General features: G+C 35.9%; 3 protein-coding genes across 5 annotated transcripts; 2 read left to right on the plus strand and 1 right to left on the minus strand.

Moving 5' to 3' along the window:
• Positions 1-409: 409 nt before the first annotated feature.
• Positions 410-4,314, minus strand: LOC100257820 (uncharacterized). 2 transcript variants are annotated; one of them, XM_010657931.3, is made up of 7 exons: positions 3,774-4,314; positions 3,423-3,508; positions 2,009-2,087; positions 1,867-1,926; positions 1,500-1,621; positions 1,273-1,344; positions 410-898 (listed from the first exon to the last, which is right to left on the minus strand). In XM_010657931.3, exons 1-7 carry the CDS (start codon positions 4,131-4,133, stop codon positions 796-798), a joined length of 882 nt encoding a protein of 293 aa, XP_010656233.3. In that variant the 5' UTR covers positions 4,134-4,314; the 3' UTR covers positions 410-795. The 2 variants fall into 2 exon arrangements, with proteins under 2 accessions (XP_010656233.3, XP_059596591.1); XM_059740608.1 differs by having other exon boundaries at positions 410-1,155.
• Positions 4,315-4,699: 385 nt separating this feature from the next.
• Positions 4,700-18,418, plus strand: LOC100245850 (zinc protease PQQL-like). 2 transcript variants are annotated; one of them, XM_010657932.3, is made up of 21 exons: positions 4,700-5,065; positions 7,327-7,573; positions 7,654-7,779; positions 8,313-8,450; positions 8,613-8,747; positions 8,860-9,117; positions 9,195-9,332; positions 9,427-9,496; positions 9,978-10,191; positions 11,946-12,051; positions 13,464-13,697; positions 15,034-15,198; positions 15,285-15,434; positions 15,512-15,603; positions 15,802-15,883; positions 16,027-16,110; positions 16,202-16,318; positions 16,437-16,547; positions 16,673-16,753; positions 17,559-17,753; positions 17,890-18,418. In XM_010657932.3, exons 1-21 carry the CDS (start codon positions 4,857-4,859, stop codon positions 17,965-17,967), a joined length of 3,030 nt encoding a protein of 1,009 aa, XP_010656234.1. In that variant the 5' UTR covers positions 4,700-4,856; the 3' UTR covers positions 17,968-18,418. The 2 variants fall into 2 exon arrangements, with proteins under 2 accessions (XP_010656234.1, XP_059596592.1); XM_059740609.1 differs by lacking the exon at positions 7,327-7,573 and having other exon boundaries at positions 7,647-7,779.
• A 1,467-nt stretch (positions 18,419-19,885) lies between these two features.
• Positions 19,886-22,870, plus strand: LOC100267870 (large ribosomal subunit protein eL31). Its single transcript, XM_002282948.4, has 3 exons — positions 19,886-20,070; positions 20,530-20,640; positions 22,424-22,870. Exons 2-3 carry the CDS (start codon positions 20,558-20,560, stop codon positions 22,701-22,703), a joined length of 363 nt encoding a protein of 120 aa, XP_002282984.1. The 5' UTR covers positions 19,886-20,070; positions 20,530-20,557; the 3' UTR covers positions 22,704-22,870.
• The last annotated feature ends 2,151 nt before the right edge of the window (positions 22,871-25,021 follow it).

Raw genomic sequence — 25,021 nt, forward strand, 5'->3', positions numbered from 1 at the left:
TTGGAACTTCTTTTACAGCAAGTTCCACATTGCCCTTAATGACTTCACAGACCCAGTCAGTGAACTTGTCTTCCACCTTCATTTGCAAGCCTTCTTCTATCTGTTATGTAAAGTTAGATTCTTTAAATGAGAGAATACATTTGATTCTGCCATTAGAAAAGGGAAAGGAAAGCTAGATGCGCCCACAAAGTTGCTTTGACTTTGGTATCCCTACCCCTACTTGGGAGATTTTTTGAGTGATTTAAGGGATCTTTGTCTCGACTATCTCTTGTCACCAAAAGTCATTTTGCCTATGGAACCTTTTCACGGGGACCTCATGCGTGACCGAGCCTCAAAAAATAAAGAGAAAAAATAGTATGTTGATAACTGACCCATACCATATGAAAATTTGGAAAGAAATGAGCAGTAATAAAAATAAATAACCTGGACTCTGCTTCTTGATAACTTTGATCCCTCTTGAGGATGTCTGTATTTTTTCTGTTGGGCGTAAGCAACAGTTTAACAAAGAAAATTGTTTCATTACCAAAATGAATAGCCTCTAGCAAATCCTCTTAACAACTAGTCTAAAGTATACGTCCTTACTCTTGGCCATACGGTTGCAAGTGGCTAAGCCAGCATCGATCAAGCCAGTCACAAAATTTGCACACGGTTGATTGTTTAGCTAATTCAAAATCTGCTTGTAATACTGATTGTTTTTCCTCGGTTCTCATCCCTCTATTGGCATATGGTTATTGGGCAAAGAAAGCAAAGAGAAATTCACTATCAGAGAATATCGTTGACTGTGGAGCAAGTTCACTAAATCTTGTGAACACTGCAACCTGCATGTTCAGATGTCAAGTTCTCCTTCCAGTTCTCAAATTCATCTCCACCAAACACCAATTGCTTGATTCCCACATAGCTGTTAGATGAAAATAAAAAGGATTGTAGCATAAATATTAGAAACAGGAAGTTTCAAGATTGCATTAAATTAGGGTGATGACACCAAACAAGCAACATTAGAAACAGATGAGAGGGGAGGCTGTGGTGGAACCAAGGTAATACCACTTAGGAGCTGAAAGCACAACAAAACAAAACGTGGCCAAATCATTGATATCATGCTTGTATTTATATAAGTTAAAAGATACCAAGCAGCAGGCACCTTGCAACAATCATTCTCTGGAAAAGCCAATTTGAAATTCAGTTTCTGATGTGAAATGGGTGCAAAGGATTCAATTGGTGCATAAAAGAAAAATAACGGGAAGTAGTCAAGAGAAAAAGAGAGGGGAAGCTTACTCAGAGCTGATCTGTGTCAATGCATTTATCAAAATATCCAGAAGCAATGGCTCACTAGTCCCAATATCCACCCTGTTGAAAATTTTATCAAATCCATAAGCAAGAACTACTAATACTTCTGCACCCATTTACATAAAAATGTTGACCATGAGAAAATTAAACATGATTGTGGAAGCTAAAGAAAACCTCAAATAAATTTAGTTAGAAGTTCAAATTGAGGCACATACCATATTCGTGCTAAATTGTCTTGGATCTCAAGATCCCCAATGTTATAAAATGTGGTTGGGTTCACATTGGCTCCCTGAATAGCATCATAGCTTGGTCTTTTATCGAAAGGAGATTGTGACAACTGCAACCGTCAGATTTAGTTTAATTAACAAATTGCAACCTGAAAAACTTAATGTTGATTGGAAGGATGATTAACGATTCACCTCATGAGATTTCAAATATCAAGAAAATTAAACCAGATATAAGCTTAAAAAGTGTACTTGGATTTTCCAAGCAACACAGCCTGCCATTCAGTTGCTAATAAATTCCCAATGGACAATGGAATAAATATATAAAAATTGTAATGAAGGAAAAACAATAATTTACCTGCATATTCAAGGAATTGCATCCACCAAGGCGTCCAACAATGTGCCACGATCGTAAAGCCTGCATGCATGCATGCCAGATTACCTAAAGGTGCTGAAATTCATTTGCTAAAAAAGTACTTCCAAGTTGAGAAGCTACTTACATCGCAAATTAAGGAAATATCTTTTGCCAATGGGGTATTGTAGAATTCAAACCATATATATGTGTTCGAGAAATCAAATCTGGTAACGCCAGCCATAAGGAGTAAGTGAGCAAAACGGCATACCAATGAAATGCATCCACAAAATAAATGTCTAAAAACAGAAACTAAGAATATCTATATTATCAGAACAAAAACTAGACAAAGTTTATTTTAAAAACTGGTATCTTAAGTCAAAACCACCTGGATTTAGATCATATCACTGTGATTATAAAATAAACAAAATGTGATATTTCCAGAATGGTTCTATCTAAACATGGATGGATGGATGATAACTTCTACTACTATAGGTTGCTTCTGCATCATGTCAATTACCTGTCTTGGTGTTTCTGTACAAAATTAGCAGAAAAGGATGAAGAAATTCTTCTCAATAAATATGCATTATCAAGAAGCATATGGAACTTGAATATTACCACATAAGGTCATTTTGGTTGCTTTTTCAAGGAATGTGCTCCTTATGTTCATAGAAAAAAATAATAAAGCACAATTCAAGAACAATTCTTTTAGACCAAATAAATGCAATAAGATGATGCCAGAAACTGACAGCACAGCACAACGAAGAATGGAGTATTCAAGAAGGGCAAGCCTAGTTGACAAAAATGCACCCAAAAGAAAGAAATAAATAAGATTAAAAACACTGTGACTACTTATCTATGGACTCCAGAAAAGAAATGTTAAAGAGAAGAAATGTTAACCCTACAACTTGAGGACCAAAACCCTTCCTACTTGACAGTGTGCCACGCCCCTTCTCCACCATCCCCCTAATATTCCAGGATGAGACCTCTGTAACTGATTCCAGATGAACCCCAGAGGTAGCAAAGACCAAGGAAAACAGCTCCCGGGTAACCTAAACCTTGGTGATCAATTACTGACCCCTTCTTTTCAGCCTTTTACACATGCAATCCTCTTTCTTAGTGAAACAATAAATAGTACACAAGAACAATGTAACCAGTGACATTTCAAGCTTTAATTCCTAATATTTTCTCCCAGTTTTGCTTGACCAACATGATTGGATGCAGGATGCCATACAATTTGGTGTTTATTTACAAATCGTAACTTCAAAGTTATCACAAGGGAATCTTTTCTTAATAAAAGAATCTATAGGAAAGACTTGCAGCTCAGCTGACAATTTCTTAAAAATAAACTTAGTAGATACTCCTCATTGCTCAAAAAATGTTTTGCATAGGTAAAATTCAGGCAGTAAGTGGAAGAAAGATGGTAAGTTTAGAATAAGGTTGACATGAATCAAACATTTTAAGAAAGAAATAAAGTATAAAAGATAAATGAACTTTTAATATGCAACTTTGCTATGTTTGCAACTTTGCATTTAGCTTTACAAAGTACATGGATAGCTTACTTGTTGAATGTCACCTTCATGGGCAGTGCTGAACCAGTTTTTGTATGCAATATTTTGTTCCTTTTTCTCCTCAACCTCTCCTCCATCTGAAATGAGAGGAACCCACATTGAGTAAAACAGTCTCCAGTGATAATTAAGAAAAAACATTGATTTCTTTTTAAGTCCCATATGAGAAGCCCTAATCTGAAAGCACTAAACTTCAAGATTTTTTCTATGCATCCAAACAATTTCTAACGATCCCAATAACTCAAACCCAGAAAGGAAAAACACCCATCAAAATTAATCCCTCCAAAATCACAAAAAAAACAAGAAATTTCAAAAGGAGTTTTTAACACTGATGGATTTTCTTACTTTAGACCGCGCCTTTTGCGGGTCGTCGAGACAACTCCCAAGAATTTCAGCAAATTCAGGGTTTCTATCATAATCCATTTCCTCCTCTCTCCCCCCGAACCCGCTCCGAGGCAAAAATTCATCGTCTTCATCTCCATCCTCGCCTACACCTTCATCAGCGGCTTCTTCAATTTCCGTATTCAAACTCTGGGTATTGAGCCGTTGCCTTCGACTTGCTTTTACAATGCACGGAGATGTCTTCGCCCCAGCACAGCTCCCAACCGAAACCGAAAATGGCGCGAAGCAGTTGCTTTGGCGCGAAACCGTGAAGAACCGAGGGCCTGGAAGTTGAACAGAGGCGCAGGAGTGTACGATATACATGGCGTTTGTGAGAAATCGGGGGACTCGGAAGGGACGGCGTTCTTTAGCAACAGCCACGCCAAAACCCAAAACCTCGGGTGTACGCCTCCTTACCGTGGACCAGGGCCACCGTAAAACTGAGTCTGCCCTTCTACGATTCAGTAAAAAAAAAAAAATCAAAATGAACTTATCCTACTAAGATTCTTTTCAGACGGTCTAAATTAAATATGAAACTTTATTTTAAAATATTATTAAGTGAACAATAAGAATAAATAATAACAATAAAATTAAAGTAATATTAAGAAACTATTAATTTGAGTAGCCTGCCAAATTTGGAAATATGTTTGGATTTATGAAAAATTCTATCGTACGGCAGGTCGTGTCTCTAAAAGTATTAGCCGTTGGATGTTGGATGGAAGATTTTGAATCTTAGTCGTCCAATATCAATTCTTTGAAATAAAATAGTAGACATGTGTTGTCTCTTTCTTATTTTTGGTCAAATATGTCGTACTCAATTTTATTTCATGAAATTTAAAAAATAATATTAATAATAATCAAGGTAATTTTTTTATTTAAATAGTAGAACATCGACGATTGGAAGCACAGATCAGAAGAAAATTGGTGGATTCTACGCGTGAATTGCACTGGATAAAAGCTCCCTCGTCGATGTTATCGTCGTCGTCTTCTTCTTCATTTTCCACTGGTTGCTAGAGAGAGAAACTTGTAGAGTGAGAGGATTGGGTGATGGATCTACTTCCAGCGGAGATCCCGCAGATCGCGAAGCGGCATGGGTTCAGGTCTCTGAAGCTGTTGAACGTGGACATGGACCAAGCGCTCGGAGACGAGCCCTTCGGAGTTGACTACGGAAGACTCGAAAATGGTCTCCATTACTATGTCCGATCCAATTCCAAGCCCAAAATGAGAGCCGCCCTAGCTCTCGCCGTCAAGGCCGGGTAGGACTACTCTTTTCTGGCTACGCATTGTTATTTTTGAATGAATTTGGCTGGTGTTTATTTGGTTGCTGAGGAAAGAAGAGAAAAGAAGAGAAAATGATCTTTTTTTTTTTTTTTTGTTATATATTATCTTTTCTCGATTAAGACAGAGAAAATTCGGAATTGCATTTTCTATTGTTTCTTTAAGTTCTCTTAGCCGCCAGACGGAGCATTTGGGTTGTTGGAGTCTAATTTGTTGAATTAAGGTTGTTTGGTTTATAAGTTTTGAATGAATTTGATTGGCGATTTGTTTTTTGATATTTTCTTAACTCAATTCAGGAAAAGAAAATTTCAGAAATTTCATTTTTTTTTTTCTTATTTCTTTAAGTTTTTCTAGCCACTGAACGGAGCATTGGGATTGTTGGAGAATTCTGGTTTGTTGAATTTAAGATTGTTTGCAATATAATTTTCTTGGATTGTATTGTTACTTTAGCCATTTATTTTGTTTTTCAATAATTTTTCTGGAAATTTTCAGAATTAAGTTGTAGAATGTTTATTTAGCTGGGTTTTGTGTACTTCAATATTTGACAAAATTGGAATATTGGGTTAAAGTTTGAAAGCTGAAATCATATTTAGCAATGAAATATATTTGATTGTGCAATTGGAATTGCATAATAGGGTAATGTTTTGGGGGAAGGAACTGCTTGGATGGTTATCATTTGAGGTCTTTAATTAAAGGAAAATGAAAATTCCTTCAACTGCTTGGATGGTTATCATTTGAGGTCTTTAATTAAAGGAGAATGAAAATTCCTTCATTTGATTGGATGGTTATCATTTGAGGTCTTTAATTAAAGGAGAATGAAAATTCCTTCTATCTATATGTCTTTTTTTCCTCTTCATGCTGGTTTACTTCACTGCTCATCCCAGGCTTTTTGCATATAAACCAGGTTGATTTTTAAAGATGCTAGTCTTAGTTTTTGATCCTTTCTATTATTGATCAATGATCCAAACTTCACTTACAGGAACGAAATATTATTTCAGTTAGGAGTATGGTTCCCTTTTCTTGATAAGCAAATAGAAGGATATGATTATATTAAACAACCTAACAGAAAAGGGACACAAAACAAGTCCATAGGAATAAAGAGTTATTTTTGCTTATCCAAAAAAGAAAAAAAGAGGACGAGATAGAGTATGGTTCCTTGTTTTCAAGTTAAACCCCATCTCTAAAAAGACCTCCAACTGTAACTACCAATGATTAAGAACAACTATGATGCTTGATTATTATGACGGCCACAACAAATGTTTCTTTATATGGATAATAAAATGGTGACTAAGCCAGAAGACATGACCCTATAGATGAAGCAAAAGAATGATAAAGTAGCAAATACTTATCAGAAAACCTCCATAAAGATGTCATCCAAGACTTATGAATATATGAATGAAAAAAAAAATGTGGGGGATAAGAAAACTCCAAAGGACTTTGATTCAAACATTAATCAGTGTGACACAGTGTGTATGCAGCATCATTTGTTAACATTTTCCCCTGTTTGTGGGAAAACTGCTGCATGATATTCCAATTATGTAACAATCTTTTGAAAATAGGAATCAACAAGTTTGTGCCCCTTATCATATTCATCACAAGTTGGGCGAAACTTCTTTTTCTGCAGCCACCACATTTAGATCAACATGCAGATAATGTTTCTTTCAGTATTGAGCATCCTCTTGTGTTTGTATTCATGTTCACCTGCACAAGTCTATCAATGCTGCAAATTCTCTCCCTTCAGAGTTAAATGACTTTGACAAGGAGACTTCTGGGTTCCTTCTTTGAGGTTGCTACATTGATACTCCATCCAGTATTTGGAGACCCATGTCATGGTTCTAACAGAAGTCAAGGACAAGGTATCTGGGTCTTATTCTAACCTCTGGAGCCAATTCCTAGTAAAGCCTTGTTAGCAAGTGGCAAGGAATGATTGCCAATGCTAGATGGTATATTCATGTTCTAGGGTTCTCCCCCATTTTGGCACTCTAGTATATGTTTATGTTACGCATCAGGAGACCGAAAAGAACGATGTGTTGTCACATCAGATGAGGTGCTTCTATCACATTAGGTTAACACTGATAAGAGAGTTTAGTTCCAGTTCTGACTTTTTGACTAAAATCTAGTTGGACTAGAATAGCATTATCAAGTCTTGGGTTTCTTTGCTTTTTTCTCTTTTCCCTTATCGTATTTACTTGTGCCTTTTTGAAATGTTAAACAAGCTAATTTATTGGGCTTGTGGCAGTTCAGTTTTGGAAGAGGAGGATGAGCGGGGAGTTGCTCACATAGTTGAGCATCTTGCTTTCAGTGCCACTAAGAAATATACAAATCATGATATTGTCAAATTTCTGGAAAGTGTTGGGGCAGAGTTTGGTGCCTGTCAGAATGCAGTAACATCCTCTGATGATACTGTTTACGAGTTATTTGTTCCTGTTGACAAGCCTGAACTATTATCTCAGGCCATTTCAGTTTTAGCAGAATTCAGTTCAGAGGTATCAATGCCTACATTCTTGTTTGATAATCATCCCGATGTTTATTTTTGTCTTTTTGTTTGATCATCTATAGCATGCAGGTTCGAGTCTCCACAGATGATTTGGAAAAAGAGAGAGGAGCTGTCATGGAAGAGTATAGAGGGAACCGAAATGCTAATGGACGGATGCAAGATGCTCATTGGGTTCTGATGATGGAAGGTTCGAAGGTGCTGATATTGAGTTTAGCCATTATGACAATTTTCATTCTATACTTTAGTTTTATGCACTCAGGAGGCTTCTTTGCAGCTATTAATTTCCTTTCTTATAGTATGACTGAAGAACAGTGAAACTTTTTAATATTTATATGGTTTCTACCACATTTCTACTGTGCCTTTGTCTGTTCCAATGAAATATCATCTTAATAGGCTCCAATCAAGCATTGGTTGACTTATCCTTACTTTGCATCCATGTCCATCATAGAAAAAGAGAGGAATTGGTTGTGCATTTTTTGCTTTATTCTTTGACACAAGTTTGGTATTTCACATTTTAATTCATTGGAAGCACATTGCAATTTAGTTAATACAAAGTAGTTGGACAACAATTTTACAATATTTACATCTTGAGTAATTTCTATGTTTTCAATGCTTTTTAGGGAGGACCCTGAGCAAGGTTTTTTTTTTATTGCATCTTGGTTAGCTGATGGCTTGTTGTCCTATCTTTTAAGGAGTTTCATCAAATTTTGTCATTTGTTTGATTGCAGTATGCTGATCGCTTACCAATTGGACTGGAAAAGGTAATTCGGACAGTTCCTTCTGAGGTTGTGAAGCAATTTTATAGGAAGTGGTACCATTTACACAATATGGCAGTTATAGCTGTTGGGGATTTTTCTGATACACAGGTAAGACGTTCTTAATGTCCAATTGCACTATGAACCTAGAGTTATATTTTCATTTCTTGGTTTATTTGGTAACATAAAACTATGGTTACCTATTCTAGTTATACTTCTTAACAATCTCTCTCTCTCTATGCTTGTTTGCATGCACGTATTCATATATGGCAGAGCGTAGTTGAGTTGATAAGGACACATTTTGGACCAAAAAGTTCGGCACATGACCCTTTACCTATACCACATTTTCCAGTTCCATCTCATGAGGAGCCACGATTTTCATGTTTTGTTGAATCTGAAGCTGCTGGGGTAAGTACTTGATGGATATTATTGTGCACCTCTTAACATATTAACAAACATGCAAGTGTGTTCTTGTGGAAAGTGTCACTGGTAACAATTGTCTTATATTTGCCTGTAACAGTCTGCAGTTATGATTAGCTATAAGATGTCAGTTGATGAGCTGAAGACAGTGAAGGACTACAAGGACTTGCTTACAGAATCAATGTTTCTTTATGCTCTAAACCAGAGATTATTTAAAATATCTCGTAGAAAGGATCCACCCTATTTCTCATGCTCTGCTGCTGCAGATGTTTTAGTTCGTCCAGTAAAGGCCTATATGATTACATCATCTTGTAAAGAGAAATGCACTATTGAGGCCCTAGAATCGATGCTTATTGAGGTACGCTTTTGATCTCAGTGTAAGAATTTGCATTTTGTTTTTTTTTTCTTCTTTTTAACTGGTACCTTGCTATTCAGGTTGCAAGGATTCGGCTGCATGGATTTTCAGAACGGGAAATTTCTGTTGTTCGAGCTCTACTCATGTCAGAGGTCGAGTCTGCCTATTTGGAGCGTGATCAAATGCAATCATCCAGCTTGCGAGATGAGTACTTACAGGTATATTTGAGTTGAAAAGTTCTGGAAGTTCTCCAATTTCTGACTTTGGGTTCAATAAGCTGGCTGAATTATGTCTTTTTGTTTAACTTCTCAGCATTTTCTCCGCAATGAGCCTGTTGTTGGGATTGAGTATGAGGCACAACTTCAAAAAACTATTCTACCTCGTGAGTAATTTTTTTAGAAAACTATCGCTTTGGTTGGAAGTGTTTTCTAAAACAGTTTTGAAAAAGTATTTTTTGAAAACTATTTTTAAAAACCGATCTCTAATATTTTTCGTAAAACAAAAGTCTATTTGAGAACTTAAAATGTTCTTAACCTGTTTTCTATATTTTTAAAAACAACTTTTATTTGTGGTGCTTTATTTTTAATCATTCTCTGTATTTATATAATTATTTCTTAAAACAATCCTCAAAAAACATTTGAAAACAACTGAAGGATGTTCTCAGAAAATATTCTATTTTCTACTTTCTGATAGTCAAACATATTTTTTTGTTTTTTTATTCTCAAAAACAAAAATTTTGAGAATAGTTAAAAAGCAAACCCTATATTACATTCTCAATATTTACTAGTTTTTAGTGTCTTATAATTGAAACAAATACGTATGTTTAAATTTTTTCACATCAAATTTTTTTTTTGTTTGTATAGAAATATCAGCATCGGAGATATCCAAGTATTCTGAGAAGCTACAAACATCATGCAGCTGTGTCATAAAAACAATGGAGCCTTGGGCTACTGCAACGGTAGATGATCTGAAAGCTGTTGTGTCAAAGATCAATTCTCTTGAGGAAGAAGGAAGCATTTCTCCTTGGGATGATGAACACATCCCTGAGGAAATTGTCAGCATAAAGCCAAATCCAGGGTAAACTTTAACCCAGCCAATTGTTGGATCTCTTTAAAAATATTAAAACCAAATGAATCATGGAATATAGGATTGATTCTTTAATTCCTATTGTTGTATTCCAGTTACCTATCATCTGCTCTATAATTCATGATTTAAAATATAGACTCAACGCTTTTAGCTATGGAATTGTTAAGATTTTTCCATCCAAAAGCAGGAATATTCCTGCTTCTTTTGCAGTGATTTTGAACTAGAACAGCAATCTTTACATCCATAGGAATAACAGTGGAATGTTGGAGAACTTTTGGTTTATCTGTGTGCTTTAGTTTGTCTCTGGAGCTTAGGTAGGAATTCTTCTGGAATTCCAAGGTGGTTCTACTAGGTTCTCTATTGTACCATCATCTCCATTTTTTTTTTAATATATTTAAGTTATTTGATTCCCTTCACTCATCGCTATGGTCACACTCTGATAATAATAATTTTTTTGGTTGTATGCATGTGTGTGTGTTTTTGGTGGGGGGGATTTTGTTCTCCTTCTTTCTGTGCATTTCCTGTAATAAAAAAATTCATATTCTTTACAATAAGATGTCATGTGGTTCAATTGATGATCAAAGTCATCCAAGCATCCCATATTTGTCATATCCCCTTATGGGGCTTACTTCAATCCTAGTTTATATTTCTTGCTGGTACCCATCAAAACTATGACTTGTCATTTCATTATTGGAATGGAAAATTAAGTGCCAGCAAGATATTTTTGCTTAGATTAAGAGTGTGCAAACAACTGATGGCCTGAAAAAACCACCATAACTGGACCAAACCCAAATGGAATGGGATTTACATTTTTTTGTAATTATGATATTTTATAGGTTGAAAATTGAATAGACTGGTCCTTTTTATGTTTCCCATTTCAAAATTGAAAATAACAGAGGTAAACTGCCAATTATTTATGTAAATATAAATACATGTGTCTTTGTATCTATTAGCTTCTTTGCATTTGAATTTCCATGGTTTACAATATTAAATTTCATGATTTTTCATACTTTTGACCAAATTGATATGTATTATTGTAATATGAATTTAGTTATGTATTATTGTAGCAAGAGAGTTTAGTTGTTGCTCATTTGGGTTGTAGTAGAATGATTTGAATCGGACCTAAGGCTTTTTACCGGCTGCAAGAGTATTATTAATGTTTTTTGGCTCTCATCCCAAATTGATAAAAAATAGTTTGTGTTCTAACCAAATGAAGCCAACTTAGACCCATTTAATTGGTTATTGTTCATGAACCAAACTGATTGGTTTTCTCTTTAGATTTGGTTTGTCTGGTTCTCAGTGCACCCAAACCAACTAGAATGGTTGAGTTAAATTTTAATGCTTAAAACTGAACTAACTGAACTGGGCACATCCCTAATTGAGACTATTGTATAATGATTTTTTTTTATTAATATAATCTCATTCACATTTGCCCAATATTTTGGAGAATAATCTAAACTATCGCTTCTGATCTTTAACATCAATTTTTTAATTTTCATTTTGTGTGGACTGCAGTTTGTATCTGGTTTGACTATATTTTCTGCACCTCTGATTGACATAGCTAATTTGTCACCCCAAATTTTCTTTATAGTCTCATGACTAACTTAATATCTTTGGTTCTTGAACTTATTTAACAAAACCTAATTTCCAATATAAAATATTTTCCAGGACATGGTCTGGTTTCGGTGGTTTAATTTTGTGATCTGATTTTGTAATTTTAAACTCGGTTAAGTATTTTGTTTCAGGAATATTGTGCAGGAGCTTGAATTTTCAAATATTGAAGTTACTGAGTTGATTCTATCAAATGGCATGCGAGTTTGCTATAAGTGTACAGACTTCTTTGATGATCAGGTATGAAATTTTATAGGATGGAATAAAGAATTAGAAAATCTAGTGAATTAAAATCCATTCCATTGCTAAAATGGGGATAATACCTATAAATCTAAATTCCACTAATTTACCAGAGTTTCATCTCTTGCTGTTAGAATGATGAGCATTATAGGGATCAATTGAAAAACTCTTGTAACAGAATTTATTCTTCTATATATCCCTTTTACATGAATAAAATAAATAGTTGTTATTTAAGCACTAAGATGCCTAAAATATCATTTTGCACTTTAAGTGATGAAATGGCTGATATTGATTGGTCATAGGAATTGACTCTTAAGAAGGTGGTGACGTGTGGAGCACATGGCCTATTGTGACTCTGTCTTTGCTAGGTCAACTATGAAAAGTTAAGTGTGACAACTGACCAGGGAGAGAATCAAAACCTCTACTCAATTCAAATTTTAATAAGAAAAGCCTAAGATTGAAACTACATAGGTTAGCTAAAAAGTCCCATTCAGCTCTATCTGGAGACATTTATTAGTAGCTCAGCCTCTTGATCTTTATCGTGCCTTCAAGACTTCAACAGGGAATGTAATTTCCATTCATGATCCATGCATTGAGTTCTTTAAAAACATCACAAAATGTGAACATTGGCTTCATTTTGGATCTTACACTCCTTAGAATTCCTGTCACACAAACCCCCCACCCAAACAAAATAATAATAATAATGAAGCTAAAATCTTATATATGCCAAGTTGGAACATCCCAAATTCCTTGAAACTAATGGTCCTTACCATAAAATTATTTTTCCCATATGTATACCTTAAAGGTTATTCTAATATATCATGGAGGACCACAAAGTGTACTGAAGGACTCATACTTAATGGCATTGAATCCTGGATCTACCTTATGCTAAGCAAGGGAGTATTCATCTTCCCCTGAATAGATCCTAATATCGTATAATATGGAGATAAATTCTTTTGCCTATCAAAATGCTAAATATTTTATCCCCATCTATTATGGCTTTGTGAGTGTGTGTGTGTGTGTTTGTGTGGAAATATTAACATTGGAGAGATTAAAAAATTGCTGTATCATGTCTAAAGCTAACTTCTAGGTGATGGACCACTTGAGAGGGATCTTGAGTTTGTTGTGTATTACCTGCTTATTCAATGTTTTGTAATTGTTCTTCTAGGTTCCATATCTCCCAGGTTACTACTGCTGGAACTAGAATTTTGCATTGGCTCATGTAAAGTTCAGGTCCTAGAGTAATAGTGGAAAATATTGTAGTAAATAGCATATTTCTCATTGTATGGTAAGTTTGGAAGGAGAAAAGTCATTTCTTTTTTGAGGGACTTTCTGTAGATGAATTACTTGACTTTCTTGAGCAGTATTTCATGTGAAACATGTTATTCTTATAACACACTGTTTTTTGACAGGTTCTATTTACAGGTTTCTCTTATGGAGGTTTATCTGAACTTCCAGAAAATGAGTATTTTTCATGCTCAATGGGTTCGACCATTGCTGGAGAGATTGGTGTATTTGGTTATAAACCTTCGGTATTAATGGATATGCTTGCTGGTAAAAGAGCTGAAGTTGGTACGAAGGTTGGAGCATATATGAGAACTTTCTCTGGTGATTGTTCACCATCAGACCTGGAAACTGCTTTACAGGTTTGTTTCCATGGGATTCTCATTTTCCCCTTTCTTAATATTCTTTTCAGCTGTAAGGGGGTGAGTGTCTCTTTTCTGTACATCCTGGGCTGCTATTTTAGCGTCTCTTTGTAATACAATACTTTTCTTTACTTATCAAAAAAAAAAAATCTTTTCAGTCTAAAAGAATTCACTATTTGTCCTTTCATGTGTTATTGGGACACTTGACCATTAAATAAGACAGGTTTACGCATTTCCTAAAATTATTAAATTTGTTTATTTTTTTTGCACATTCTTGTGTTTCTTCTGGTTTCTTGGGGTTGTTGGGGAGTGGGCATCTTTGGAATTTTTAAGTGGATCTATATAACAACTCTCCAAAGTGGTTTAAGTGCTTTCTTTCCTTGCTTGTAATAAAATTAATGGAAAGAATGAAGCAATTTGGATTAATGCTATTTAAGTAGGGAAACCCCATTTATGTTGCTAAAGTATCCTACACTTCATTATACTGGATGACATGAAATTAATTAATACCAAGAGAGGGGGTGCAGGTTGATATTGCTGCCGAAAAGCATATTAAATTAATTGTCTGAGATAATAAATGCCTGACCTTTTATGGTGCCTTGATAACAGCACAATTCCTTCAGTGATGTGAATGCTTCTTAGATCATCACATTGTTGTGACTCCTTTGTATGTTAGGACTTCAAATTATGTTTGATTTTGCAATTGATTATTCCTTGAATCCATATTCTGCTGTGGATTGTATTTTCACCCTATCTCCTATGCTCACAGATTTGTCTCTACCAGTGTGCCGAATCTTGCCCAATGTATGGTAATTGAAACTCTTTTTTTAAAAAATTTCTTCTCTCTCTCTCTCTCTACTGCATTCTGCCAGCTGCATACCAATGTGTGATTTGTTCCCTTAAGAATCTATTGGTTTTACTATGGCTGTAAGGGTGTTCTCAGTTGTCGGTTTACAAGGCAGTAATGTTATGGTTAACGTTAAAACCTTCCAGGTCTAACTCACATAGGCCATAAGAAGTCTTCAAATGCAATAAAGTAACTACTCATATTCTGCTAGAGAGTAATAATTGCTAGTTTGAGATCTACCCTGCTGTTCCTAATGTTGCCAATTTTCTTGTTTGGTTTAAACATGCCCTAAATAATATTTGGGGAATATCTACTGTCTAGCCCCATCTGCTTTTAATTTAGATTTTTTCTTATTTCCGGTTCAATAGAGCACAGCTTCATGCATTTTTATATCAATAACTTCTTTAGTATTTGAAAGAGTGATGAACATATTGTCCCTCACTCTATGTGATGTTGTATCTGATCTCTAATTGATGTGGGGTCTGGCAGCTTGTATATCAACTATTCACAACAAATGTAAAACCAGGAGAAGAAGAAGTCAAAATAGTGATGCAAATGGCAGAAGAAGCAGTTCATGCTCAAGAAAGGGATCCTTACACTGCATTTGCTAATCGTGTGAGGGAGCTCAACTATGGAAACTCCTATTTCTTCAGGGTATATCTGTTATCCTCATTTAAATATCTTACCATCTCTGTAAGGATCTACTGTTTATAACTTAAGGATAATTACTTTTCATGCAGCCAATTAGGATTAGCGACCTTCGAAAAGTTGATCCATTGAAAGCTTGTCAATATTTCAACAATTGCTTCAAGGATCCCTCGACTTTTACTGTTGTGATTGTTGGGAATATTGATCCTGCTATTGCAGGCCCTTTGATATTGCAGTATTTAGTAAGTCTGTCTCTCAATCTAGCAAGACCAAGAGGCATTAGATATTCCATATTAACTGGATTTGTGTCTCCTTGTAGGGTGGAATACCAAAACCTCCTGAGCCGATTTTGCATTTCAATCGTGATGATCTCAGGGGTTTACCTTTCACTTTTCCTGCAACTGTGATTAGGTAATCTGCATTGACTTTTCTTTATTTATGTTAGCGCTGAGCCACAGTTTCAAAACTCAGCAATGGATGAAACTGCAAAAGGGAACAGTTGGGTCAATGCAGTAAGACTGATTAAACCTGTATTGACCCTCTCTCTCTGCACCCAAATCCCATTGTTGGAAACTAAATGCCCATCTGATGTATTGAATGTGCTTGCAGAGAAGTTGTTCGTAGCCCAATGGTGGAAGCACAATGTTCAGTCCAGCTATGTTTTCCTGTGGAGCTGAAGAACGAAACCATGGTGTGGCACTCTTTTGATTCATCTATTAAAAGCTCTAAACTCATATGATTGATCATCAACACACCTTTTATGACTTTTGCTAACTGATATTTCCCTCTGCGTGCCTATTCACATTCTTCCATATGGAAAAAAAATGAATGTAGATGCAAGAGATTCACTTTGTTGGATTTTTAAGCAAACTTTTGGAAACAAAAATAATGCAAGTTCTACGTTTCAAGCATGGGCAGGTGAGTTTGTTTGTGTGTTAGTGTATTTTCATTTTTTAAGACCTTTGTTCAGCATTAACCTAACTTTTATTTAAATACATTTATGTCCCAGATATACTCTGCAGGTGTTTCAGTATTTCTAGGTGGTAATAAGCCCTCAAGAACTGGTGATATCCGTGGTGATATAAGCATAAATTTCTCTTGTGATCCAGACATTTCCTCAACTCTGGTGGGTTCATGTTATGTTTGCACAAGAAGGGTGTATTATGGTCACTGAGTTCCACTGTATTCTAACAACTGAATGTCCAAATAGCTTACTTTCAAAGTTGGGTGATGTTTCTCAACAGGTTGATATTGCATTAGATGAAATATTGCGTGTCCAGGAGGAAGGGTGTTCTGATGAGGATGTTTCAACTGTTCTGGAAATAGAGCAAAGGGCCCATGAAAATGGTTTGCAGGTAAACTTGATTACACAATACCATTACCATGATATCTCATTCTTCTGTGAAGATGGAGGAAAAGAAAAAAAATTAGAAGTTCATATCATTGTCCCAACCATAAATAGCTGTTTCTACTCTTTCAGGAGAATTACTATTGGCTGGATAGAATATTACGCAGCTACCAGTCAAGGGTTTATTTTGGTGATGTTGGCACATCTTTTGAGGTTGGTAGCCATGGTTTTGCTTTTCTGCCATCGTGTTGTTTGCCTTAGTTTCTCACATCTCCCAGAAATTGGATTTTGCATTTCCTTGTGAATATGTTTTGTTGCTCATGAGTTATATTCGTGTATGAGGTCAAAAAGACACCATCATATGCATGGAGAACACATTACTTCTGAGAAATGAGGCTTGCAGTACAAGTTTTATGCTTTTCTTGATTTGCATCTAGTACTGAACAGGCACTCTTATACACATTGGAGAGTAACTGTCACATTGCATTGGATTTAAGTTCTTTAAGTTTGGATACATCTATCAAAAAAAAAAAAAAGGTTCTTTAAGTTTGGATACATATTGGAACCTCTCTCTCTCTCCCTCTTTTTTTACCTTATAGATTCCAGCTAATTTTATTCCCACTTACATGATACCTCCATCTATTTTTACCTTATAGATTCCTATTAGTCCACTTACATGATGCTTCCATCTATCATTGCCTTATAGGTTCCAGTTAATGTTATTCCCGCGCACATGAAACTTTATACTTCTTTTGTGCATGGCCGTTCAATCCTCAACAAAAGCAGGAGAATACTCCTTTATTGTGAAACAGAATCACTGAGGATTAGCAATGGCAATAAATATTGTAATTGAACGATCCTTAATAGCGCATAGGCATTCAATTTCAACAAAGTGGAAACATATTTGAACACCCTCTTTATTGGCATCCACTTTTACTAACAAAAGTATGCTAGAAAAGTATACTTTTTTTATTCTATCAGAAACTTTTTTCTAACTTTGCTTACTTTTCTGGTGAAGGTTCAAGATGAAGGGCGTTCCAAAGTCAGAGAACTGCTGACTCCATCAACTGCACAGTTGGCATTAAAAAGGATACTACCTTTCCCTTGCAAAAAACAGTACACAGTTGTGATTCTAATGCCCCAAACATCCCGTGTTAAGTTACTGACATCATTATTCAAATCTACAGATAACAGTTACAGTAGAAAAGCAAAGGTAAGCCATTCTTGTTCTTGCTCTGTGCTCTATGGTGTTTGTGGAGACATGGCTTCATTTTTAATTTTCAGCACTGGGACAAAACCATTACCAAAATTTTCCAAACCTAACACCCTAATTTTTCTGGTTGTGGCAGATTTTAGTTGGTGTTGCTGGCCTAACAGTTTTTGCCCTCACTTTGTGGAGATATTCTCGGAGAACTCTCAAATCTTAGAAGAAACTGGTTTAACAGAAGCTCATAGTTGGAAGAGCAGAGACTCTCAGTAGAAATAGGGATGACCATATAAAGAAGGTACACGTCAGTTCCATGTTTGTTGAATCCCTGAAGAACAATACCTCAGGAAGTTTTACAATGAGGCACACTATGAATTCGTATATTGACCCCCTGGTATTTGAAAGTGGGGTTGTTTTGGGGCTCTGATCGGATCTATATCATGCACCATTTACCATTTGTTTCATTCAAGGCTAATGTTATCTCAAAGTGAAGGCGCAGATGAACAATACAGGTTAAGCCTAGGCCAAAAAAGAGGATGACAAAGGCACCTTTTTTCCTTGATGGTATCCTCCCTATTGATATGTTGTTACATTGCACTAAAATGAAATCCATTGTATTGTAGCTTTTCTAAGGAAACATTTTAAAGGAGTCCTGTTAATTCTTTCCTGCATTGGAATTCTCTATTGGGCTTGGATTCAAGCAACAGCTTTAGAGAGAGAATGAGAGATTTAAAGGTAGGCTACCCAGAAATGATATGACTTTGTTGCCAACCTCTTATTTAGGCTTTTGCTGGGCCCTTAAAACAAACCATTATCATATGCCAGTTAAGGAGCCTAAACAAGTGAGGAACCCATCCCTGTAACCTGTTTGGTTCCCTGGAGAAAATTTTCCTGGTGTTGTGTTTTCTCTTTCTTTAGTATTTCTAAATATACCATTTCGATTGTTCAAACAACAGATAAAATAATATATGTGGCTTAGTCTCTTCTAAAAAAGGTGAAGAACTATTTCTGAATAATTCTTATGATATTTAATTCGATTTAATATTTTTCATTATAAATCAAGACATGCAGATTTGTTGAATACTCTCTTTCCTTTTTTTTCTAATACTTATCTGCATCCAAACCAGTCTTAAGTCATAATTGTTTTATCTTAAGTCCAAATAGATTATGAATTGTCTAAAATTGAACTAAACATGGATGAATAAGAGTCTTTTTGGTAGTGAAGTGTTTTTATTTTTTTTAATACTTAAATTTTTTTTATCTTCCATGTTAAAAACACTTCTTAAAATCACTATTAAACACGTTATTTGAGAGTAATTCTAAAAATGTTTTTAACATTTTTAACATTTGAATGATAAAAGTTTTCAATTATTAAAAAGATTAAAAATGCTTCCTATAATCACTATCAAACAGACTCCTACTTCCAAACAGGCTAAAAGTACGTTTAGTAGTGATTTTTAAAAGTGTTTTTAACTTTTATAATACTTAAAATTTTTCAAATATTAGAAAGGTTAAGAGGTTAGAAACTTTTTCTATAATCACTATCAAACACACTCTTAGAGTGTATTTGAAATTAATTTTTGGAAGTATTTTTATTATTTCTAACACTTATTACCTTTTAAATATTAAAAATGTTAAAAATACTTTATAAAATCATTGTTAGATGCATTTTAAAAGTGTGCTTGGTAGCAATTTAAAAAAATATTTCTAACTTTTCTAATATTTAAAATTTTTTATCTTTTAAGTATTAAAAATTATAAAAATACTTCCTAAAATCACTATCAAATGCATTCTGAGAGTCTATTTGATAGTAATTATAAGGAGTGTTTTTAACACTTTTAACACTTAAAAGATAAAAAAATTTATGTGTTAAAAAGGTTAAAAACACTTTCTATAATCACTATCAAACGCGTTATAAGTCTCATTCAAACTTTAGATTTAAAAATTAAAAATCTTTTGTATTAAATAAAAATATACATACATCCCCTCCCCCAAAACTCTGACCCATATCAACCTCCTTTGGGCTTGGATGTCATTGGCTGGGTTTGCACAGGTCAAACTGTGGCCCAAGTTTGGTTCTGGGCCGAAAAATCAGACCACTAGAAGCTATGGACCAGAAAGGGTAAAGCTGTCATTTGGCTACTAAAACTACTACGATAGACCGGAACATGAGAAAAAAAAAAAAAAAAAAACATTTTTATAGATGTATATTAGGGTATGCGATTAGGGTTAGGGTTTTGTTTGGGTTGGATATCTTCTTCGGCATTTAGTCGACCTGCCACCACACTCGCCGTTTCTCCTTCTACCATCTCTCAATCCTTAGGTACTTTCTCTTTCTATCTAACATGGAGTCATAGACTTCTATTCATTTTCTTTATAACCAAACGGAGATTTACATTATTTGTGTTGAATGTGGATTCTGCTTCTTCGTGTTTTCTTTCTCCAACCTCCTGTTGGCTGCTGAGAAAACTTAGAAATTTTATGTTTTGTGTTGATTCGGTTATGGGAAACAAGAAACTTCACGCGGCTCAGATGAGCTGATGGTAGTGTCAGGCTCAGCTCATCTGAGTTGGATTTGTTTTATTTTTCTTCTTTTTTGGCAGCAACCAAACCCAACATTATTGATCCATTATCGCTGATTTATTTTCTTGCCCTTTCTCACCACCTAATCAGTGTGATTTTTTTTCCTCATTAAAGCTTGTGATCAAGAACAGGGCAAGGACTATTACTAGGGGTTTAAGGTTAAGGAGATTTCGAACTGAAAATTTATTTTAAAATGCAGGTGTTGTCGAGGAGAAGGGAGTGTGAAAATGGTGGAGAAGACAAAGGGAAGGAAGGAGGAAGTGGTTACCAGGGAGTACACCATTAACCTCCACAAGCGCTTACATGGATGGTACGCACCTTTGTAGCTGACTCCTGTTCATTTTGTATCATTTATGTTTTACCATATGCCTTTTTCATGTTGATTCAATAAATTGATTTTTGTGTTAGGTTTTTTTTTTTCACACGTATTTTTCTTTTCCTCCTAATTGGGGCGTATCTAATTGAATTGTTACTGCGTATTATGCTCGCTTTGTAGTTGTATCACAATTCGAATTCGGATTATGTAATGTAGACATCATGTTATTTGTTCTAAGGTCTATTACTTCACAAGCATGCGTGTTTGTCCTACTGATTGGTTTTGAATCCTTTGTAAATTTATCAAGTGCATGTAGTAGGACTTCATGGAATAATGAGTTCTTTTGGATTTTCTAATCCACAACATGATGAGTTTTGGTGGTGATAGATAGTGGAGGGTCGGGACTGGCCAATTCTGGGCAGAAGCTGGTGGTTGGATATTTATGGACAAGTAGGGTTGGTTGTGATTTACAGCATTACTTCTATGGAGAAAAAAGTAGTGTTTTTGAAGATTTGCTCTCTTTGGAGTATGGTGAGTGTGAAGCATGAATGTTGGGATTGTGTTTGATGAAGTCTAGAGGGATGCAGATGGGAATTCTGACCAAAGTGCATGGTAGGGATTGGGATTTAAGAAAAACTGAGTTTTGTTGAGATTTTGTGGGTCCGGATCAATGATGGACAACTGTGGCCAGAAGGGGAAAGGAGAAAGGGAAAGGGGGGGTTGGAGTGCGTGTTTGGCTGAGGTAACAATTTGGATTCTGTCCATCTCTTGTTTTCCACCTCATGGATTCATGTACATGGGCACATGTTTTTAATTCCAGTGCCATCACCTAATCCATTTGTTTTGGACCTCCCAAACTTGTGTTTATGACCTCATAATGTCCTTTCTGACTGTCACAAAAAAACTCTGTGCAGTCACTAATTCCCATGATATCACATAAAATTCAAAGCCTTATCTCCACTTTCTCATTCCTTTACCCTAGTTGTGCTTAGACACAACCACTGGCCCTCTTTTTGCAATAGCAGCAGCGCCAGAAGAGCTATCAACTCAACTTTAAGATTCTAACTTTGCCACCTCATCTAATTACCTTACTTCTGCATATCGTTCTTTGCCAGATCTTGTGGCACCAATCCCATTTATCCCTCCCAACCACCATTTTGGTGACAAAATTACCTTACCTCTTTATTCTTCTTTTTTGTTGAGTGTCAATTTTTTCTGTGAGGATAATTATCTGATGCTAACCTGGGAGGAAATGGGATGGTACTCATTTCCATGGAAAAGAATCCAATGGCATTGAACCACCCTAGACCTTCTGTGCAGTTCTTCCTGTGGCACTGTGGCAGAAAAGAAGTAAATAATGTCAAATATTCTGACAAAAATAGGTTAAGACTTCACAAGGGTTCTGATTACACTTGAGTTTCTCTAGCATATAGATTCAAATAGGTAATGACTTCAATTTTTTTCTCTAGCATCATTTGTTTTTCCTTGTATTTTTGTGCTTCTGGATTAAGTACAGAACACCAGTGTATATCAGGCCAGTGAAAGTGATTAATGAAATACTCTCTCCCATTACATGGATTTATAAAGTTTGATTTGGTTCAATTTTGCATATTTATGCTGTTCTGTTCTGTTCTGCAGTGTGATTGAAGTTGAAGCATAATTTCACTGCTGAATCTACCGTCTGTTGACCATTTATAGGAGATTTAATCTTTCTAAATCACTGTAATACAATTTCTAGTTTATATAGAGACTTATATGTTGTCTTTCTAAACAACAGCACATTCAAGAAGAAGGCTCCCAAGGCAATAAAGGAGATCAGGAAGTTTGCACAGAAGGCCATGGGAACAAAGGATGTGAGGGTGGATGTGAAGCTGAACAAGCACATTTGGAGCAGGGGAATTCGAAGTGTCCCAAGGAGGATTAGGGTTCGCATTGCTCGCAAGAGAAATGATGATGAAGATGCCAAGGAAGAGCTCTACTCTCTTGTTACTGTTGCAGAAATTCCCGCAGAAGGGTTGAAGGGTTTGGAAACCAAGATCATTGAAGAAGATGATTGATTCATCACTTCTTTTTTTTCTAGAACAAAAACCATACTTGAGAATTTTGGTAAGCATTGAGTGTCATGAGACTTTATTATTAGTACTTTCAGATTACTTGGTCAATGTTTGTTCAGAACACCAACTTTGGTATGTCTTTTGATTCTAGCGACTCCATTTATGTTTTAGTGCGTCTACCTTGCAACATCATCTTCGTTGCAAACTGGGTGGCTTGATGAAAAATGGCCATTGAAAGAGGTAATTCTCCAGCAAAAAGAGCAACTACAGGGTTAGGTTATTATAGGGGGGCATTTTTATTCAGCATTTTGTAGTTTTTAGTGGGCGTTGGCGAATGAGGTTATGCTTCTTGGGCCTACAGTGTCGGCTAAGACTCTACTACACCTATTGTTGACCCTAGGATTGATGAAATGCCACTTCTTGTTCTGCCTTCCATGCCATTAACGGTGTTCATTGTAAAACAAAGGGTTTAGGCTTGGCAATCAGATCCTTGAGCTTCCACGGCGTACACTGGTGGCCGGCACTTGCATATTAGAAATTTCCTGACCACAGTCCTTCCACAAAAAATAAAATAGCTCTTGTAGCTTGAAAACTACATAGGTATCACCAATCCAACTACCCAACAATACCGTAAAATTAACTCCCCTCGCATCTGTTAACGAACTTTTCAATGTCAGCTAGTGTTAGCCCCCTTGACTCCAAGCGCTGCAGCACTAGGGGCCTCATGGGGAGGCACCATTAGCACCTTGACCTTGCATCTATTGATCGTAACTTCTCATTGTGGATTAGTGTCACACCTTGACTAGCATGATGTGGAACGAAAGCCCAGTACCTTGCACTACTCGTGGGTGGTTATGGTGTTAAAGAGAATTGGTAGCATGTCAGTGTATGAGGATGAATGTTATGGGTGTTAGGGGTTGATTCGGCAGTGAAGGTAGCACACGTGGCTGCACAAGGCTCCAAATGGATGGCTAAACTGTAGGACTCTATTGGGTTGGAGATTTTTCTTTCAAATTCAATACATTAAGAGAGTTTCTAAGCGGTTTAGGATTTGCATGAAAATTCATTATACCTGTGAAAACACTTATGATGTCTCCTCCCGTTTGACTAGAAAAGACTTATAAAGTTCTTTGGTAGTCTTTAAAAATGGTGATAAAATGAGTAGCAACCGTTGAGCTACTCCAAAAACATGATGTGGAGCCTTGGGCATGGGAAAGGTATAACGGTGTCTTGCTAGCACACATGCATGGACGCAAAGCCATAAGGGTAGTGCAACCCATGAGCACGATGCCATGGGAAGTAGCTATAACACACGACATGAGCTATACATACCTCAAATGGAAAGAATTAGTAATGTTGGCATTCAATGCATCATATGTGGGTCTTGGGTTGAGAAAAAAACTTGGCACACATAAACTACATTGTAGCAAAGATGCAGACGAAGAGGGGGGTTGACACACATTGAGGTGCCTATACGATTTGTGGACTAAGTTGCACACACGGCTTAATATGGTGCAACACTCAGCATTGGTGAAGACCAAGCAAAGGTTGTTGGCATGACAAAAACATGACACCTAGAGACATAAGAATATTGGGAGAAGCCTAATCAAGAAGATGACACCGAATATGGGGTGTGTATTGTGAAACTTAGAGAAGCAATATTTTACTGTTGCTCAAATTCCTTAAAATGAGCAAGTTACAATTACAAATATGTACCTATCAGGTGATGCGAAGATATGGTGGCCTATTAGAATCAAAGATGATAGTAAGTTTGGTAGGCTCAGATCATCACATGGAAGACCCCTAAAGAAAGAGTGGAAGGATCAATTCCTTCCCACAAACTTGGCTAAGATGGAAAAAGAGTCTCTGAAGAAGTTGAAGTAGATTGAATTTGTCAAAAGACTATTATAAGTGTTTTGATTCTTGAAATGGAAGACATGTCAAAGGTAGACAAGTTATTTAACTTCATGTTGGTTTATAGCGGTGGGATCAAATTAAGGTAAGGCACTAAGGAGTAAAGGATCTACCTATAGCCATAGTAGCAACAGTTTGCCTTGTTGACTACAAATTAAGTACCCTTTCTTCTTCCTCGAGTTAGAGGGTTAAAGGGGAGTTTAAATTTGGTAAGAAGAACAAGGGAAAATAAAGCAAGAGGGTAGACATGGAAATCAAACCAGATCAGGTTACCTAATGTTGTGTTTGAGGTAATTTAGAAGTTTATTGTTGTGCTGTTGCCAAAGCTTCTCAAGAAGCTCTTTCCTAAAAGGCTTATTGATCATCATATTGAGCTAGTGTCAAGGCTACAAACCTTTTACATAAGC

The sequence above is a fragment of the Vitis vinifera genome, chromosome 11, assembly GCF_030704535.1.
Source record: "Vitis vinifera cultivar Pinot Noir 40024 chromosome 11, ASM3070453v1".
NCBI lineage: Eukaryota > Viridiplantae > Streptophyta > Magnoliopsida > Vitales > Vitaceae > Vitis > Vitis vinifera.